Genomic DNA, 19780 nt, shown 5'->3' with positions numbered 1-19780 from the left:
CCACTTCTCTCTGTGCACAGTAGGACGAGGCAGGATTGTATAGGACTATATAGGATCATACAAGACTATATAGGACAAGAGGAACACCTTCTCAGGGTTCCAGTGAGAATTGGATGGCAGCCAGAAGCAGTTGCATGTATGGTTGTGTTTGTATGACTGGTTTCTGTTTTAGGTAGCTCGGCTTGGAGTTCACTGAGGCCGTGCTCAGCAAAGGTTATGGGGGATGAGATGGAAACTCGGTTGTACTTTTGTCCTACTGGTGGAGAAATGACTGTCCAAACATCCTTAGCATTTATTCAGATGGGTTTGTCAATAACAAGGGTAGGAGACTCCAGCCCCTTATCAGAAGTGATAAAGAGGTGGGGAGAATAATTATCCTCGAGATAAGGTCCTTCCCAGAAGATTCTTGCCTCAGGCAGCTGCTGATAACTATGTCTCCGTCTCCTTTCTCTCTTTGGACTACTGACCCAAATCCTCATCCTGCTTAACCTGACATTCCTGGCATTCTAACTCTCTTGGAACACCTCCCTCTGCACATGCTGATGCCCAGAGCTAAACCAACTCACTTTGCTCTGAGTTTTTACTCCAAAAATGTAGCTTACCTCATTTCCCCTTCCTCAGCTAACGACTCCTATCCATTGACAGAAATGAATAAAAAGACCTGGGGAGAAGTGAAGAGTGGAGTCATAAAGTTCCATAGGTTCTGACAAGACCGGATGCATTCATGAAACCACCATAGACTCAAACCGTAATCATCAGCAGACACTGGATCTCGGGAAAAGGAGATGGCTCAGTGGGTAAGAGGGCTCGCTGTGCAGGCACGAGACCTGGAGTTCAGATCCCTAGCACCCCTGTAGCAAGCCAGCTGTAGCCATTCCACTGTAACTCTAGTACAGTTCCATGCATAGGCAGGAAGCTCACTGGGGCTTGCTGGCTAACATTCTAGTTCTATGTTGAGAGAGATATTTTTGTGTCTCTAGAGAATAAGTTGGAAATAGGGCAAGTCACAGCACACACACACACACACACACACACACACACACAGAGAGAGGGGGGGGAGGGAGAATAGATTCTGTGGGTAAGGTTTTGAGGAAGAAAAGGCTTATCAAGGACAGATGTGGGCCAAATGTAAATCCTCAGTGAAGCGGCATAAAGACAGTTGAGGTCTCTTGGAGTAATGTTCTTACAGCTTCTCTGTCAACGTGAAATGATATCAAATGGAAGTTTAAAGAAAGCTGACAGAGGACACGATGTGAGGGGACTGTTGCTATAGTGTCCCTTGTCTGTCTCATGATCATAAAAAAAACCCAATTAAAGCATATCCACAAGTAGTGTTGAGGGGGTGAAGCATGAATTTGAATCTCATATCTTCTCATTATCTAGCACCTGTTATGTTTCTTATCCATTGTATGCCTCAGTTTTCTCTTCTGCAGAATGAGTATAGAAATGTCATCTACCTAAAATGTCGCCATGAAGCTTAAATGTGTTCGTAATTGTTCAACGAACAATTGGCACATAGCAGTTGCTACTGTGATTTTTATTTCATGTAAGTGCATAGCAGCCTGGATACTGTAAACAAACACTTTAATCATCACAGAGTAGTACATCCAGCAATAGCTTTTTATTAATTTAAGGTTAAGTAGCAAGAAAACCTCCATCACTTTCACAAAGAGAGACAGGGTGGTGCCTGTCCATAATCACAGTATTTGGGAAGTAGAGGCAGGATCAGGGGTTCTAGATGAATTTCTGGCCAATGGTAGACAAAACCCTACCTCAAAAAATCAAAACAACAAACCACTACTACCCAAAACAAAACCCATAACACCCATACCCACATGCACATCCAAGCTTCATCAACCTTCTCTAGCCCTCCCACATGGCCCAGGAACTAAGGGTAGCATTGATCCTAATTCCTTCCCTTGGAACATTACTCTCTCCAAGATGTGTTCTCAGATGGTGGTATCAGTTCCTAGGGCCAGACCTAGCAGCCCACACAGCAGTGTCAAGGTCTAATCTGTCACTCCCAGGGCCAGTTTAAGTCAATGTCCCTGGGGCTGACATCTGCTTTTGCCTGGAAGCCAGGCAAGATGCAGTAAGCTCTGGGAAGCCACATGGCCTTGGGGTGAGGTGGTGAAGATAGTGGTTGGTAGGGGTAACACGGTGGGGAGTGGGTGGGTGGGTCTTTCACCCCCCCAGCCCCCTCCTTCCTTTCCTTTCCCAATTCCCTCACTCGAGCTCTCTTCTGCACACGCTTTCCTCCCCGCCCTCTCTCCCGCCCCGCCCCGCCCCTCACCGGCCCGCCCCCTCCGGTGGCTTCGGCCCCGGCGGACTCCCTCCTCCGCCCCCTCCTTCCCCCTCGCGGCCACTCCTCAGGTTCCTGGTTAAGATGGCGTCCCCGGTGGCCTTCGCGGCGCAGGCCGGGAAGCTTCTGCGAGAGCGAGCGCTGCGGCCGCGGCTCCTGGCGGTCAGGTCCCAGGTGAGCGCGGCCGGGACCACGCGAGCCACCCGTCGTGGTGCCCCATGCTCCGTGGCCTCTTCGCCCCCGCGCGACCCCTGGCGACCCCGTGCTCCCCGCGGCGCGGCGGGCTGTGCGGCGTCCGAGCTCCCGCGTGAGGTGTCGGGGATCGCGGGGGGTCAGAGTGCACACCCCACGACCCGGATCGTTCTGACGGCTCCCATCAGCCTTGCCCGGCACTGGCACCCCGCGCTGGGGGCGAGTTCCCAAAAGTTGGGCGCACTGTTGGAACGCAGAGGTTTCCCAGCCGCTTACTGGCTCTGCCGGGGGCAGCTCTAAGCCTGAGCTCGCCCGGCAGCCACGTGCTCGCTCCCCAGGCTGCCAAGGCTGCTCACCTGCCAGAGTCAACCCCGCGGGGTGTCGCTTGTGCCCCCCAGTGTGCTTGTCTGTGGGGACCTGCAGGGGTCCAGGAGGAAAGTAAAAGTGGAGTCTTGTGTGAAAGGCCTGTGTGAAAACTCCTGCCTGCTCACTTGGTCCATGCCTCCTAGAGACTTAGCTAGTGTCAGGCTCAGCAGCTCGTCCACCCTGCTCTCTTGTTGAATTTACCTTCTTCCATTTGCAAGCGTCGCAATAGCGTGAGGCCTTTGGAAGGGAAATTGCGAGTTGGCTTTGATACTTGGGAGAAGTCATCCAACTACTGGTCTACTTTCTCTAGTTTACACCCTCCCCCCCTCCATGAAAAGCTTTCCAGTTCAATGAGAGACAAATCACTACATTTTAACCAAGGCATGCATAGGGCACTAGGAAAAACGAAAAAGTAAATAACTTACTAATGATTTTTTTTTTTTGAGTTTCTCTAAACTTTGGTTAATTATGACATCTGTGAAGGTTTTTTTTTTTCTTCTCTTTCTTTTCATTACCTGACATTCCATTTCTCTGTTATTGTTAATGGGAATTTAAGAGGTGCTAATACTTATTACTGTAATGTCCTTAACAGGCACTTGACAGTATGGTGGGTAAAGGAGGGTGGTGGTGGTTTGTCTAATTAAAATCACAGATTCCTGCTATAATAGAGTGAGGAGAAATCTCCAGGTGATCTGAGTCCTGTTCATTATTTAAGTGTTATTAAAAAAAAAAAAAAAAGAGCTGGGGTGCTGTTGTAGTAGGTTTGAATTGATGAGAAACATGGAGCCTAGGGCAGTCAAAAATGAAGAGAGAGAACTGTTTGTTCAGAGAAACCTAAAGCAGAATGTTTAGCTGGCGTATGTTGTCATATTCCCTATCCAAGTCATGGAAACCTTGTCATCCTTACAAACAGACTGGGTGAGACCTGTTACCTACATTGGGCAGTGTTCATTGATTACATACTTGTATGTGACTTATTCCGGGAACATTAGGTGTGATGGCAGTAGAACTCAGAGATGGCTCAAGTGGTAAGAATACTTCGTTCCCCAAGCAGGAGAGTCCGGAATTCGGATTCCCGGCGCCCATGTAAAAAGCCAGGCAAGCCGGTGTGAGCTTGTGACCCAGCACTAGGAGGAAGAGACTTGTGGGTTTCAAGAGCTCGCTGACTAGCCAGCCTAGGGGAATAGCTGAGGTTCCACTTCAGTGAGAGAGTGCTAGAAGGACACAAGTAGCTTCCAGGAGGGCCTGTTCCGGTCTCTTAATACAACAGACTTACACACACACACACACACACACACACACACACACACACACACACCACGAGATGATTAGCTTTTGTTTGGGACTTACCATCTAACCCTAGACCTGTGAAGGTCAGAAGACATGTCCAGTATCTCCCGGACCTTGAGTTACTGATGGTTGTGAACTAGCCCATCAGCCAGGACTGAACCTGGGTCCTCTGTAAGAGCAATAACTACACAGTATACAGTGTTCAAGACCTGCACCATGCTCATGGTCAGGTGGGCCTATGTAGAAAGTCCAGTACTGAGAAGTTCACTGACCTGTTCAGGGTTACAGAGAGTTTGAGGTCGAGCTGATGGGTAAAGGTTTATTTCATGTTCCCACTCTACCGGGGCAGAGTCGGGTGAATGTCCCTTTCCAGTGTCAATAGATCTGCAGGCCAGTAGAAACAAAGCAAGCACTAGTGCTACTCACACATTTCTTACAGGAACATCTTGGAGTTGGTAGTGGAAGTAGGTACATAATACTGCATGTGACTTTAAGGAGCTATTTCTTAGTTCCAGCTCTTTGCCATTCTCTTGCTGTGCCCCTATTCATTTCCTGGATCATAGCATAGCTACAGTTAAGCCTGGCTCATTTTTCCTACCAAACTTAGGAATCTGTAAGTATTTTAGGAATCTGTTGGCACCGTCGGTCTAGACCTACTTTGTACCAGACCTGGTGGGAAAAAAAACAAAACAAAACAAAACAGGTGGATGGGCCAAGATAAAAGACCCACTTTCTGCTTTTAGAAGCAACTCTAGCTTGTTTCACAAAAATGTCCACAGAATAACATCCCTTCCCTGGGTTAATGTTACCATTTGACACATATTTTTGATGCTTAATGCCATTGAAGTTTCTTTTTTTATTTTATTTTTTATTTGTTTTGTTTTGTTTTTTCGAGACAGGTTTCCTCTGTATAGCCCTGGCTGTCCTGGAACTCACTTTGTAGACCAGGCTGGCCCGAACTCAGAAATCCGCCTGCCTCTGCCTCCCGAGTGCTGGTTTTTATTTTAAACTTCTGCCTCTGGCTTCACTGTTTTGGCTTTGGCCATTTCTACGCTGTCATCATGGAGGACATGCTCCAGGTCCTGGGACTTGGTGTGATGAGTAAAAAGAGGAAGATTATAGATGCTCCAATAAGAAAGACGATTTCAAGGACTGATGAAGCCATAATGAAGGCAAACAGGGCCACACGGTGTGGAATAAATAGCTTCCCAGGCAGGCACCTGAAAGCCCAGAAAACCAACCTGTTCCATAGGGTGGTTTTTATTGAGCTTTAATTGTTTTCTATTTTGAGACCGGGTCTTGGCTGGCCTATGTTGAACAGACTGGCTTAGAACTCACAGGGACCTGCTTGCATCTGACTCCCAAATACTGGGATTAAAGGTATAGACCTGGTCTATATTTAATTTTTTTAATTAAAAAAACCAAAACCAATGCACATGGAAAAGTATGTACGTTAGTTACTCTTCTCATTACTGTAGCAACAAATCCAAAACCGCAGCTTGCGGAGGGAGGGCAGCATCCTAGCTCACAGTTTGAGCATAGTATAGCTCATAGTTTTGAGCATTCTCCCTATCCTGCCAGTGAAGGCCAGGCCTCAGGAGCTTGTGGCAACTGGTCACATTGTATCCCCAGTCAGGGAGCAGATGACCTGAATGCCCTGCTCCTTTATGCTGTTTGGGAACACAGTCCAGGGACAGGTGCCACCTGCATTTTGGGTGGGGTGGGGTGGGTGTCTTCCCACCTCAGTTAACTTAATCTAGCAATACCCTCCCAGGTGTGCCCAGGGATTGCTCTCCCAGGTAGTTGTAGATCCTATCAAGGTGACCATATTGACAGCCAGTGGACAGTTGGGTAAGCTTGTACATGAAAGTAGCCAGGCCTCTAGATGTCTAATGAGAGAGTGATTTGGTGGCAGCTCACATCCTGCCTTTGCCCCTGCAGTCCTGAGATCAGAGGTGTGTACCACCATGCCCTGCTATACATGGATTTTAAAAGTGAAGGGCTAAAGGCTGTAGACACATTTATACCTGCTAAATCAAGCCAGGAGACTGCTGTAAGCCATGGCTTACCTGTGTCTACCTACTATTGCCCTGGGGAATAAATAGCTTGGCTTTGTTTTTTTTGGTTTTTCGAGACAGGGTTTCTCTGTGTAGCCCTGTCTGTCCTGGAACTCGTAGACCAGGCTGGCCTCGAACTCACCCATTTTTTTTTTTTTTTTTTTAAAACCAGAAATCAACCAACCAATCAAAACCAAATAAACAAAAAATACCAAAACAACAATAAAAACAAAGAAAAGCTACAATAATGCCTGCTGCTAAAGAGGTTGCTGGATTTTCCCTAATTCAGGAGCTAAGCTTTTGACCTTCTGCATGTGGAAGGCCCTGTACCAGCTTGGCTTTGTTCCCTGTAAACAAAGCACTGCTTTTGTGGGAAAGTGATTAAGTGCACAGGCTCAGGGTAGCCAGAGCTGTGTCACCTTTGTTCCCTGGCTAGGTTCTGCAGGCACCGAGCCTAGAAAGTTGCTGAAGTATGTCCATTGGGAGGTGGAAAAGAAAGGACATGGCACTCTGGATTGCCTGTCCTTAGTCTCCTTACTACTCAATCGGAATCCTCCGTAATGTGGCACGTTCTTTCAGTTGTTGGAAAAGTTTTGCCTGACATAGAGACAGTTAAATAAATATGAGCATTGTGCTGATTTGGAAATTGCTATCAGGGGTTAATTCACTGCAGGTGGGGTGATGGGACTGGCATTCCATGGAGAATGGATTGCATGCCCGTCAGACGCTAAAACGCTGTGCAGAAGGGAGAGGCAGTCAGGAGCAAGTGCTGATCAGTTAGGCAGAGGAGGAAGGAAGCATGGGGCTGTAGAGAGCCCAGGACTTGGCAGGTCACACAGCTCCACAACAGAAAGCCAAACAAAATAGCATTCTTTGTCAGATACTGTCTGGATGCTTGCTGTGTGTGTGCCCACTGCTAAAAAGTTCTACAAAGAAAATTATTTTTATCATAAATGCAGTGTTTAGGAGAATATTGAGTAGGTTAATGTACCTATTAATTATGATAGAGTGGAGAGGTGGGGGGGAGGAAGGGAGAGAGGGAGAAGGAGGGAAGGAGAATGAGAGGGAGGGAGAGAGGGGGAGGGAAGGAGAGAGGGGGGAGGGAAGGAGAGAGGGAGGGGGAGAATGAAAAGGAGGGAGAGAAGGAAAGAGGGAAAGGGAAGGAGAATGAGATATCCTTACCCTCAAAATGTTTGTGGTCTAATTGCAAAAGTGCTGTATAGCCCAGTGGTTACACTTCTGTCGTTGAGCTGTGTGTGGTCTGAGACACTTGTTGAGCTTGTCCTACGTGGGACCACATGCTTTTATTTCTTTGGAAGCAGGGTTCCCCTTGAATCCTGTCTGCTCTTCATCTTCATCCACTCTCAGAATTGTTCATTCTTTGGGAAGACCCTTTTCCTGATGATCTGACCGGCTGCTTCTATCCAGTGATTGCTGGCTGTGTCTTTTCTGCTTCAGTGCTGTGTGGAACACAGGACTTTGCCTCACCTTGTTTATTGCGTGTCTCCCATTTCCCTCACACATAGGAGAATGTGGGCTCCACGAGAGGGGACTTTCTCACGCATTGCCGTGTCTCTGCCTCCTAGCTGGGTGTTCTGTGAGCGTTTGTGGTCTGGTGACTCAGTGGACTGCACCGACAGGTAAAAAAATGGGAGGCGATTGTGGGCTAGAGAGGAAGGGGCCAACTGATGGTTGTCAGAGAGACTAATTATTACCTGCTTTGACTTTAACCCTCCCAATATCACACTGCAGGGTGGCGGTAGCTGTGGCATCTCCAAGCTCCATGTAAAGGATCCCAGGCACAGAAAAGACACCTAATTACTGGCTGAAAATCCTAGTGACAGGAAGTCACCTGCCTCATGCCAGTGAATAGCTTATACTGTTAAATCATTAAACCCAGTTTGGGCTGAGCCACCCAACTGAACCCAGTGAGTAGTGCCTGTCCTGCACCAGCACCTCTGGCTTTGGTTATATAGGTTGGGTTGGCTCAGCCTTCTGGAACTGCACACATCTCTGAACTGTGATCGAACTCCCCCTTTTCTTGCTCTGGGATCTGGGGAACAGTAGCAGAAGGCAGGGGTTCTGCATTTAATTCAGCTGAGTTCAAATACTAGAACCCCAGTGCTCCTGCTGTGCAACTTCGAACAAATGACTATTTTTAAAAATTAATTTTATTAGTGTATATTAATTACACAGAAAGTAGGCTTCACTGCGCCCTTTCCACACGATCTATGTGCTCGGAGCTGCTCTGAGGATGCGGCATACATTCTGTGACTGTGTCTGGGACAGATGGTTGGACTTCACTCTTCTCTGAAAAGGAGTTCTCACAGGTGGCTATAATGATTCACTATGATTTATTAAACATTTGGCATTATGATTAGAGCACAGGCCTACAGTGATTATTTCTGTTGCAATGAATTTGAAGCTAAATTGACTTGCCTTTAAAGAACAGGGGTTTACTAACCTGTATTAACCGTTCTTTCCCAGGTTTTATAACATTTGTCATGTCCTGTCACTTCAGAATCAGGGACTGATTTCATGCTTCCTTAGGCTTGGTTTCACCAGATAACCATGTGAGACAGGAATAATTCTGCCCAGCTCATATGTGCAGAACTTGAGGCTGAGGAGGTAGGTAGATGGAGGCTTACTCCGAAGACCTTGGGGATGGGTCAGTATCCTAGGGATATGATGTGGGGAGCTAGGATTGCAAAGCTGATCCTGTTGATCATGCCTGACATGCTTGCCTAACACCAAGGTAGCGTTAGGAGCAAAGCCATCTGGACATGGGTGACTTGAATGTTTGAGGTAGGAGAACACTGAAGAAAAGACAGTAAGCACAGTGGGTGCCGTTGGCTACCTAAGCAGGAAGTGCTGGCTTAGTTCAGGAAACATGAGCTGACTTTTTGGGATAGCGTTTCAGGTATTGATCAGTGTGTTGAATTTATGGTGAGTTTACTTATAGACACGATTATGAAAGAATAGGGTTTAGGCACGAGCTGTGAAGTTACATGCCTGTCATCTGCCTCCAGGACTTATTTTTACTGTAAATTGCAGGGACTTGATGTAGCGCGTGAGTTGGTATTGGAGATACTGCAGAGGACAAGGAATAGATTCGTGTAGGTGTGGATCCATGCGTGGGTAGAGGGCCAGGTGTCTCCCTCTCCAGTCCTACCCATTCTTCACAGACCTTTTATCTGTCAGTTTCTGAGCTGTGGAAGTCCTCAGTGTACAGCTTGAAGGCACTGAGGGCTTTCAGCAGGGCTTGCCTTGTAAAGCTTGGGGGTGGTGGGGCCATGAGAGGTGAGAACAGAGAAATGGGGCCAAATTCAGTGCGTCCTTGTCATTGTGGGATGAAGGGCAGTGGGAGCCATTGAAGCTTTGTAGACAGACAAGTGGCACAGGCCGTTTTCTCTTTAGAGTATGTTCTAGTCAGTGTGGAGAGGGTTGGAGGGCTGTAGGGGGACAGATCATCTGAGAGAGACTTTTGTACCAGTATGGTGCTGTGAGTCATCATACCCAGATCATGGTGTAGCCCAGGACCGGAACCAGATTGCTAGGGTTGAAACCTTGTCCTGTGTACAACACTTTGTGATGGTTTTTATTTGTTCTGTTTTCATCTATTTTTCTCTTTCATGTTGCTGTATCTCCGAAAGCTGAATGTTTTGTTATTTTTGTGTTATAAATTGATTGACATGTCCCTTCCATCTACAAAATACATAGAATGGGAGATGGAGGGGTGGGCAAATGTTATTCTTCAGCCTGGGACACTTGCGAACACTGTGAGTAATTATTGTGTGACAGTAGGCAGAAGCTAGGATGTCTCTGGGAAACTGGATGTACAGATGCTGTTAATTAAAATGGACTAACTGGGGCTACGGGGAGAGGAAAGAAATATTGGTGTTATTAAAGAAAGAGAACAACGGGGTGGTGGGGAGGTGATTTCTCCATGCTGAGCTTGATGGCCTGAGTTTGATCTGTAAGACCCACAGGGTGGAAGGAGAGCCAGCGTTGGCAAGTTGTCCTCTGCCCCCACAAACAAACAAACAAACAAGTTAAAAAAAAAAAAAACAAAAGAAAGTGCTGGGGATATAACCCAAGTGACAAGGTACTTGCCTAACATGCAGAAGCCCCTAGTAAAGCTCATCCCCAGCCCCTAGTAAACTAGGCATGCTGACACTTGAGGTGTGGGGGCAGGAGGCTGAAAAGTTCAAGGTCACTCTTGGCTACAAAGCTAGTTCAGAAAGCCTGAGACTTGAGAGACCCTTTTCAGAAGGAAGGAAGACAAGAAGTGGAGGAGGGAAGGAAGACAAGGGGAAGGAGGGAAGGAAGGAAGAGATAGGGACTAGACAGGGCTCTAGTCTTGCTTTCCCTGATGGGTTTCCATTGCTAGCCTCTCTTCCTGCCCTGAGCCAGGTGACAGAAGGGAGACACAGGGCTACTGCTGTCCCTGGACAGAGGAGGCAAGCATTTTATGTCCTGATTTCCCTACCTTCCAAGCTGTACTTTGTCCCAGTGCCTGGGTTTTTGCTGGGCGTGTTAGGGCGTCAGTAAAGAAACAGGCATATAAAAGAAGTGTCAAGAAGAAGAAATGCGCCCACTTACAAAGCACAGCACAGTGCAGGATAAGAGCCCAGCTGTGAAGGGGACTCGCCCCCAAGCCTTCCCAGATCCACACCGTGAACGGAGAGCCTGTGTCCACCAGTTGGCCTCCTACAGCATGGCCATGTGCCCTTGCCCACACATATCCATGCGCACAAAATACATTTTTAAAAATGTAAAAAAAAAAAAAAAAAAAAAAAAAGATTCTCATGTGTGTTGATAATTCTGAAAGCTTTTAGACATCATTCAAATAACTGTATGTCTGAAATGGGGGGGCACATGTGTGTATGCTTGCATGTTTGTGTGTGTGTGGGTGTATAGAATAAGATATAATTATACATGCTATATATAACCAACNCCCCCCCCCCCAAGTGAAGCACTGTACGTCCCTCCCCAGGTGCATGCCTGACTTACCCAGTTCCAGAGCAGTCCAGGCCTTGGGAGCGCACTGCATCCCAGGTAGCCTTTTGTTCTCTGCCCTCACTCCTGGGTGCAGGTTCTAGGTCCTCCTATGGTTTATTTGGTTGGATATAAAATAGGAGAGACTTTCTTGGACTTGTCTCAGGAAAAACCACTTGGCTTATAATATTGAAGGGGAATGCTGGAGCTCGCTGAGCCTGACTGGTCACTTGCAGAACATGTCTTTGTCATCCAGTCATGGTCGAATGAGCTTTTCCACCTGTAAGAACAGAAGCTTCGCACGGGGTGGGGTACTGGTGTCTCTTGGTTCTCTGCTTCCTGCCCTCAGGGAAGAGGATTCCCTTGAGGTCTGATGGCCAGTAAAGGACTCCCATTGGGGCTGAGCCTCCTTGAGGTCAGCCACAGCAGCACTTGCTTGTCCCGTCAGCCCTGTATCAGCTCCAAGCTAAGGCATAGGACTGATTCCACTCAGACCATTAGTAAGGAGCTCATACATTTTATTTCTAAACCTAGGTGTGTTTGAGAGCACACGGGAAGCTGCGTATAAGGTAATCATGTCAGGGTTTTAGGGATAACCCAGACCCGGAATCACTCTGCCAGGGCTCAAATCTTTCAAGGTTTAGTCCATTTGTGATTTTGGAGATTTACTCAGAGGCTGACTGACCTTCCTTACAATGTGCTAAATGCAGATGTCTTTTGCACTTTGTGTCCTGGTGATTTTCCTCCCTAAATGGTATGCTAAAAGATACATGGATGTCTGCTAGCTTATTATTATAATTGTTATAGTGCTGGGAGTTGAACCCAGTGCTGTGTGCACCACAGGGCCTCGCAGGGCCTCGCATCACAGCGCACCACAGGCAAGCCTCGCATCCCTTAGCCACATCACACCCCTCATTTATTTTCCCTTCCTTTTCTCTTTGTTGTTCATCTTGGTTTTAGATCTCACTGTAGCCCAGGCTGGCCTCCAGCTCCCAGTGATCTTGTGCCATCTTGCCAGTGCTGAGCTGCGGGCATGTGCCCTGGACCTGGCTTTGGCGCCTTAGAGCTGGTGGAGTTAGTTAAATTCCTAGGGCCTCTGGTTGCTCATCTGCAAACTAGGCAAAGTTACTACCATAACTTCCTGGCGTTGTACTGGGCTGCACATGAGTCCTGTCCCTGGATCTTGATCACTAAGTGTTAGCTATTGGTTTGAGTATAATTGTAAGCAAACAGGGTATCTATCTAGTCGGGAGGCTTTACTTTCATAACCGAGCGGCTTCGCTGCAGGTCTGCCTTTCTTCTCGAGTCCTCTAGACTCCATGACTTGGGTGGAAAATTAACAGGAAGTAGGGGACTGGGAGCATCAGCTGGGAAAGTGACATTAAGGGGCACTCTGTGGGGTCTTGTCTTGTGATGTAGACGATTCCTGGACCCCCACCATTGCTTGGACCTGGGGATCAGCATTTCAACTGGAAGAAAACGTGAATCTAGTTTCTTCCTGCTTATGAATGGCACTCTCTGCACGGTTTCCTAGGAAACCCATCCTGACCTCCATTAGCATCATCTGCTGCTGTCTTCTTCCCGTTGCTGGGATGCTTGATCGCAGCCTTGGATTGAAGGACTTATTTGGGTTAACTTCCTTGGCAAGGAAGCAGATAAACCACATTTAATATACACTCTCATTCCAGCCTGAGGGTATATGCAGGCCTTTAATAAGTAATACAAAGAAAGTTGAGACTTATTATTTTTGATTAAGGGAATAAACTATTAATGATGGATGCTTCTTTGTTGAAATTTAAAGTGCCTTTAAAGTGAAGTATCATTAAAATTGAAAGCCAGCAACACAAGAACAACAAAATGAATTTTTTACTGGCTTTTAAAAATAATGAACAGGAAAAGAAAATAAAGGTGCCATTGATATAATTAGATAAGCCAAGGATATAGAGATGGTGGAGTTGAAGACAGTTGGTCTCCATGATGCAAAACTGGTGTTGAGCAATGAACAGCTGGACTCAAGCTGCAGGGAATGGTGTGAATCACAGAGTGAGTGCAAGGAACCGAGGCAGGAGGCTTGTGGCTGTTCCCAAGGGACTGGGCCCAAGCAAGGGGCTGCAGGATTGCAGGGTTAGACACCAGTCCCACCACAGCAGGGCCCGAGTGTCCTGGATCCTTCCTTTTTTGTTTGATGCCAGTTTATGGGGAGGCTTTTATGAGGGCTATAAATGGATTTTATGACTATATTTTATATAGAATGTAATTTAATATGGAGGAAAATTTACTGAGTTAAACTTTATATAAAAGATGAGAAACCTTTATATAAAGATGTATTAAAGGTCCCCAGGTAGGGCTCTGCAGTGGTGGGTCCCCTTATCTTTATGTTGACATGTATCAGTGTTTCATTCCTTGTTTAGATAGTGTCCCATGTGTCCAGGCTGGTCTCAAACTCAGTATGCAACCAACTTTGAAATTTTCCCCCTCCTGTGTCTACCTCCTCAGTGCTGGGATACAGTTGTGTGTCTGCTCTGTTTATGTGGTTCTGGGGATAGAACCCAGGGCCTTTGCATGCTATGCAAGCACTCTCCCAACTGAGCTACATCCCCAACACCCTGTGTTCTTTCTTGAAGGTGTTTTGTTCATGAGGAATCCATTTCTGGTTCAGAGAACCTCTTGCCTAGAACTCTGAAGTTTAGGTTATTGTTTAAGTAAGATTAATTACTAACACAAGACAGTGCTTGAGTGTTCACATTTTGCTACATTTTGGGAAATAATAAAGGAGCTATGGTAGGACTGGAACCTAGGGCCACGCATTTGCTAAGCAGGGCTGTACAGAGAGCCTTGTCGGAAACCAGGGTTAGGGTTAGGGTTAGGGCCATGGCCTTAAAACATTAGAGTTCAACATGGTGCTACATGCCTACTGAAATCCCTTTCCATTTATATCCTGAGGTAACCGTGTAATGGGGTGGGGGTACAGCAAGCCTCGTTGGAAACCTTGGAACTGCTCTTCTGATTAACAAACTGGACTAGCAAATGTTTTTAATGGCTCTAAAACCTTGCTTATGTTTCTCAAAGTTTCTGAAGATTTAAAGATATGAATGCTTAGTTTTCAGTTTTGCTGCTTTTGTTATATGTCATATGTAGTTAACCATCTTAAGCTTTTGAGCTATTGTGGGGCATTACACACACCCATTCACTTCCTTTGTTGTATACCTATTGCCAGTGGCTACTGAATTTACTATCTTCCCAACCAAAACTCTGTGTCATTAAACACACTTCACACCCACCCACCTCGAAGCAAGGCAACACAGTGCTCGCTCCGTTCAGTTTCCATGATCGGGGACACTAAGTGAGACTCATATCTCTTCTTTCTTTGCTGGCTTATTTCATTTAGCATATCTTCAGAATACACCCATGTTGTAGTATGTGTCACAGTACCCTTCTTAAGGCAGCATAATATTTTATGGGGAATATATGTGTATATAAATATGTATTATATGTGTTCATGTATATAATTTTATTTATCCTCTGTCTTTCAGGGAATACTTGGGTGGTTATTTTTCCTTTTGGGTAGTCTGACTATTGATATATATACATAAAAATCTACGTTAATATTCACCTTTCTGGAAATGTTCAGTGTGTAGTATGAGCTATATTTTTTGACTTCCCATGTGTAATTAAAATGTCTACTAGAAATATTTTTCTTCATGATAGTCTATAAAATATTTATATTCACGTTTGCTTCCAGCATATTGGCTCAGTGTGACAAAGGTGTACTGTTACGCTCAGGAGGCGGTGCCTTGGAGAGCTGTGTGGGGACAGGGACAGTTGTGGCTTATCCAGAACCTAAGTCTCACTTGCTGTAGACTGACAGTGAGTGTGCTTGGAGCCGAGACAGCTTTCTGTCCCCGGGCATCAAGCTGCACTGTGTCTCTTGGACTCACCTACACAGAGGCTGTTAATAGTGCCTGGAGAGCTGAAGCCAAGCTTATGTGGCAACAGACATTTGTCAAGGTCATTTCTCTGGCCCTGTGTCCTTTGCAGGGAAGTGTCTCTCTGAGTCCTCACAGCAGCCCTGGTGGAAGGCATTTTTACTGCCATTGTGTGATCCCAGTTTGAAAAGGAATACACTGTGGCTCAGAGATATTAACTGTCTTCCATCTTGGTGGTGCTGGTGTCCCTCAGGCTATCACTCACAGTGGTCACTCACAGTGGCATGTTGAATTGTGCCCTTTGTGGACTGAGCTGTGTCTGTGAAGTCCGTACTCCAGTATCTCAGGATGTAACGTTTTGTGAAAAATAGAGACGTCACACAGTCACTCAAGTAAAAATGAGGTCATCAGAGCCAGGTGTAGAAGGGCACACCTTTAATCGCAGCATTCAGGAAGCAGAGGCAGGCAGATCTCTGAGTTTGAGGTCAGCCTGGTCTAGAGAGTGAGTTTCAGGACAGTCAGGGCTATGTAGGGAAATCCTGTCTCAACAAACAAAGGCAGATAATCCAGCCAGTATGACTGGTGACTTTATAAACTGGGCAAGTGCAGACTCAGCTGCACATACAGAGTGAGAAGGGCAGAGGAACATGAGGGCAGTGGTTGGGAATAACAAAATGGCCTGCAGTGACCAGAGCTAGGAGTGAGGTATGGAATGCAGTCTGAGGACCCAGCCTTTTGATTTTGGACTTTTAGCCACCCCCCAAACTGTGATTAAATATGTATCCTCCCTGCTTCTTCCCCTTCCCCCAGAAAGAATCTGGCTATGTAACCCAGGCTGACATGGAATTTGAGGCAGTCCTCTTGCCTTAGTCTCCTGTGATGGAATTATAAAACCAAGACCACCACATTCACATTTCTTCTTCCTCCTCCTCTTCTTCCTCCTTTTCCTCCTCCTCCACTTCTTCATTCTCTTCTTCTTCCCGCTTCTCTTTAAGTCATATGCTATGTAGTACATTGTTATCATACTAATAACAGTGAACGATTTATCCTCTGTGCTTCCAGGACCCCCCTCCCCCATCCCCATTGTGAAGCTAGTTTTGATCACTGGGACCCGCAGAAATACTGTTTGTACATAGAGAAGAAGCAGGTATGGATGGTGTTCTGGTCACATGGGGTGACAAGATGCTTCTTCAGGTCACTGTGTGTTGCTTTAGTGTCTGGGTTTGTCTTGAGGGTGGTGTCCCTAGTACCTGCAGAGACTTAGCTCCGCGACCAAGGCCAACATTTGACATGCTTTAAGCTTTGTTTGTTTTTGAACCAAGATGGTTTCCCATTCAGTTACTCCCTAGTGCTAGGCGGGGGAAACTCACGGCTTAGGAATGAGAAGCTGTAATGGAGGGGAGTATGGGCTGGCACAGAGTGGGCTTTGACTCTGAATCCAAAGAGGGTGTGCAGGAAGGTTTTAAAGGCAGCGCGGCCTTTGTACAGATGTGTCAGGTCATGTAATTTTCGTTTAGTTCTGAAAGTAAGAAAACACTGAACCTTATTATTGTTATTTTTTTCTACATGTCACCCCCCCCCCCCAAAAAAAAAATTCTCTTTGTTCAGGTAGCTCACTCAAGGTTAAACAAAACCCGGGCATTTTAATGCCCTGTGATAGGCCTTTTCAGAAACACTTGCATAACTTAATCCAGCTTTTTCTTTTTCTTTCTTTCTTTTCTTTCTTTTTTTCTTTTTTTTTTTTCTTTTTTTTTTTTTTTTGTAATCAGAAGCATTACACCAGGCATTGGGCTCTTCAGTACTATAAAGCTGAAATTTAAGAATAATCAGCATGCAATCAGAAGTTGATTATACACGAACAATAATGAACACGAAAGTGAGACCTCTGGAATGGAAGGAAAAGGTACAGGAGGAGTTGAAGAGGAAAGAGCTGAGGAGAAGGTGTGGTGTCCTGACAGGCACATGGTGGGTGCAGCTTAACAAGCAGCGATGCTCCCAGACTGTGCAATGTCAGGGTGGCAGTGGGGAGAGGGAGAGTCACTGAGATATCGGTGCTGTCCATGAAATAATGCAGGGAAAGCCATTGGGTTCTAGGACAGAGGTAGGTCTGTTTAGTGTTGATGGAAGGCACAGGGAACAGGTTTGTGTCTTTCTGCCCTGTTGATTAGTTCTGTGGCTTTCAGCCTCTCTGAGCCCCTATCCCCTTACTAAACTGCTGACCTGTTCTGTGTCCAGACTCTTGCTCAGTGCTGGCTCGGTGTGTAGCTTTGCACAGTGGCTGCTGAAGCAGTGTGCCCTCCAGGCCACTGGGACACAGATGACTTGGGAAATCCAGGAAGTAGCCTCCAATCCCAGCACTCTGTAATCAGATGATGCACAGGCGATAAATGAGGCGGATGAATCTCACGCAGTAGCCAGCTATATTGGGAACATTTGACAGCTTATGCTCTGAAGGTTAAGTGTCACGTGAGTGAAGTGTGCAGAGACAAAGTGCATGTGCCAAAAGCGTGTTTTCCCACAGAGGCATATAAACAAATAACAGCAGCCAGGTGTAGAGAATAATCTGAAGTAAACTCTCTCCTGGAAGGAGCGTGGAAACGTTCCAAGATCAGTTCTGTGGTTTTGAAGAAACTGAGGTTACGAGATTCTTATTTTCTTGGAGTTTTCTCACAAGTACTCAGAATTCTTCTCATGGGACTCCATTTTTTGAAAGGTTCTGTGTGTTTTTTGTTTGTTTGTTTGTTTGTTTTGTTCTTTGAGAGAAGGCCTCATACCCTATTAGGCTAGTCTTCAGCTTTAGTGCTCTCAAATGATCTTCCTAGCTACTAGCTAGGAAATGCACACCACTTGCCTCACCCGGCCTGATTTATGCTATTAGGAAAAACTAGGAAGGACATGGTGCCTATAGTAGAGGGAGTGACAATTGGAAGATTAAGGCTAAGCAAATCCCCGGAGGAGCCAAGGGCTATGATTACTGTGGAGTAATCTGTGAAAAGAGTATTGCAAACAAAGGAGTAGCAAGTGCAGAGGCCTTGGTGTGGGATCAAGTGCTTGATGTGTTTAAGCAACAAGCAGATGGCGGGTAGTCCTGGGCTTGGGAGAGGGCAGTAGATGTTCAGGTTAGAGGTGCCCAAGTTTATGTTCCTGGAGCACACACCACAGTGCCACAGATAACATAATATGAACGGTGTCTATTGTATATATGTTTCCTGGGTGGAACCCAGGCTGCAGGTGGTACGGATAGTCTAGTTTAATTGTGCACCTGCTGAGAGACAGTTTGCTTACTTTCAGTTTATGTCCATCACAAATAACCATCTATAAACAGAGCTGTTTCAGTTTTTATTTGAACATATTTGTGTCTCTAGGGTATATTCCCAGGATAAGTATCTTGGTCACATTGTAAGTGTATGTTTGGTTTCCAAAGAAACTGCTGTACTGGGCTGTGGGGATGGCTGAGTGGCCTAAGGAGCCACGCTCACAGCTGGAAAGCTGATGTTTCCAGCTGTACTTCCTTCCCAACAACGGGTTTCAGTTGTGTTTCAGTATGGCCAGTCGGGATGAATATCCTGCTGTTGGCTTGTTTGCCTCCTGCATATCTTCAGTGAAGTGTCTTTTCATGTCTTCTGTCCATTTTCTGTTTCGACTTTTTAAAAAAAGATTTTTAAAATTTTATATACAAGTGCTCACTCTGCTCGTACATCTGCATGCCAGAAGAGGGCATCAGATCACATTATAGATGTTTATGAGCCTAAGTGATTGCTGGGATTTGAACTCAGGACCTCTGGAAGGGCAGACAGTGCTCTTAACCACTGAGCCATCTCTCCAGCCCCCTGTTTTGCTTTTTAAAGTATTGAATTTTGAAGGTTCTCTGTTTTCTGTGTGCTAGTTGTGTGTCGGTATGCACCCCCTGCAGATGTGTGGTGTGTGATATCCCCCCTCTTCTGCAGATGTGTGGTATGTGGATATCTGCCCCCACCCCCAGCTTGTCTTCTCATTCTATTACCATAGCCAGAGAGGAAAAAGCTTGAACTTTGATCCGCTCCAATTTGTGTCCTTTTTTTTCTGATAGGTCATGCTTTTAAAGTCATGTCTAAGAACTATTTATCAATCCCTAGAGCTGAAAGGCAACTGCTGTGTTATCTTCTGAAACATTTGTATTTATTGATTGATTAATTGATTTATAGACAGAGTTATTAGATGAAGGTTGGCCTTGAATTACCTTGCATCTTAAGGGGCTGACTTCAAACTCCAAGTGATCCTTAGCCTTCTGCCTCCAAAGTACTGGGAGCCGTCAGCCACCACACCCAGCTAAAAGGTGGGTTTCTCTCTCTCTCTCTCTCTCTCTCTTAGCTAAATTTCCTTCCTCCCTCCCCTTACCCCTCCCTCCCTGATTCCCTCCCCACTCCCCTCCCTCCCTGCCTCCCTCCTTTATTTTTTTAAAAATTATTTTATTAGATATTTTCTTTTTTCTTTTTTAAAGATTTATTTATTATATGTAAGTACACTGTAGCTGTCTTCAGACACTCCAGAAGAGGGTGTCAGATCTTATTACAGATGGTTATGAGCCACCATGTGGTTGCTGGGATTTGAACTCCACCCTTCGGAAGAGCAGTCAGGTGCTCTTACCCACTGAGCCATCTCACCAGCCC

The 19780-nt window shown here is 46.0% G+C and overlaps 1 protein-coding gene across 2 annotated transcripts in view; it reads left to right on the top strand.

Moving 5' to 3' along the window:
• The first annotated feature begins 2353 nt into the window (after positions 1-2353).
• Suclg2 (succinate-CoA ligase GDP-forming beta subunit) overlaps positions 2354-19780 on the top strand; it is a 237572-nt gene continuing 220145 nt past the window's right edge. For both annotated transcript variants that reach the window (XM_029535679.1, XM_021190019.2), the window contains exon 1: positions 2354-2476. In XM_029535679.1, the coding sequence (XP_029391539.1) occupies positions 2387-2476 (90 nt within the window). In that variant the 5' untranslated portion in view covers positions 2354-2386. The remainder of the gene's footprint in view (positions 2477-19780) is intronic.

Source organism: Mus pahari, chromosome 2, assembly GCF_900095145.1.
Source record: "Mus pahari chromosome 2, PAHARI_EIJ_v1.1, whole genome shotgun sequence".
NCBI classification, from domain to species: Eukaryota; Metazoa; Chordata; class Mammalia; order Rodentia; family Muridae; genus Mus; species Mus pahari.
The sequence above is the reverse complement of the archived record's forward strand: the minus strand, read 5'-3'. Positions and strand labels throughout refer to the sequence as shown.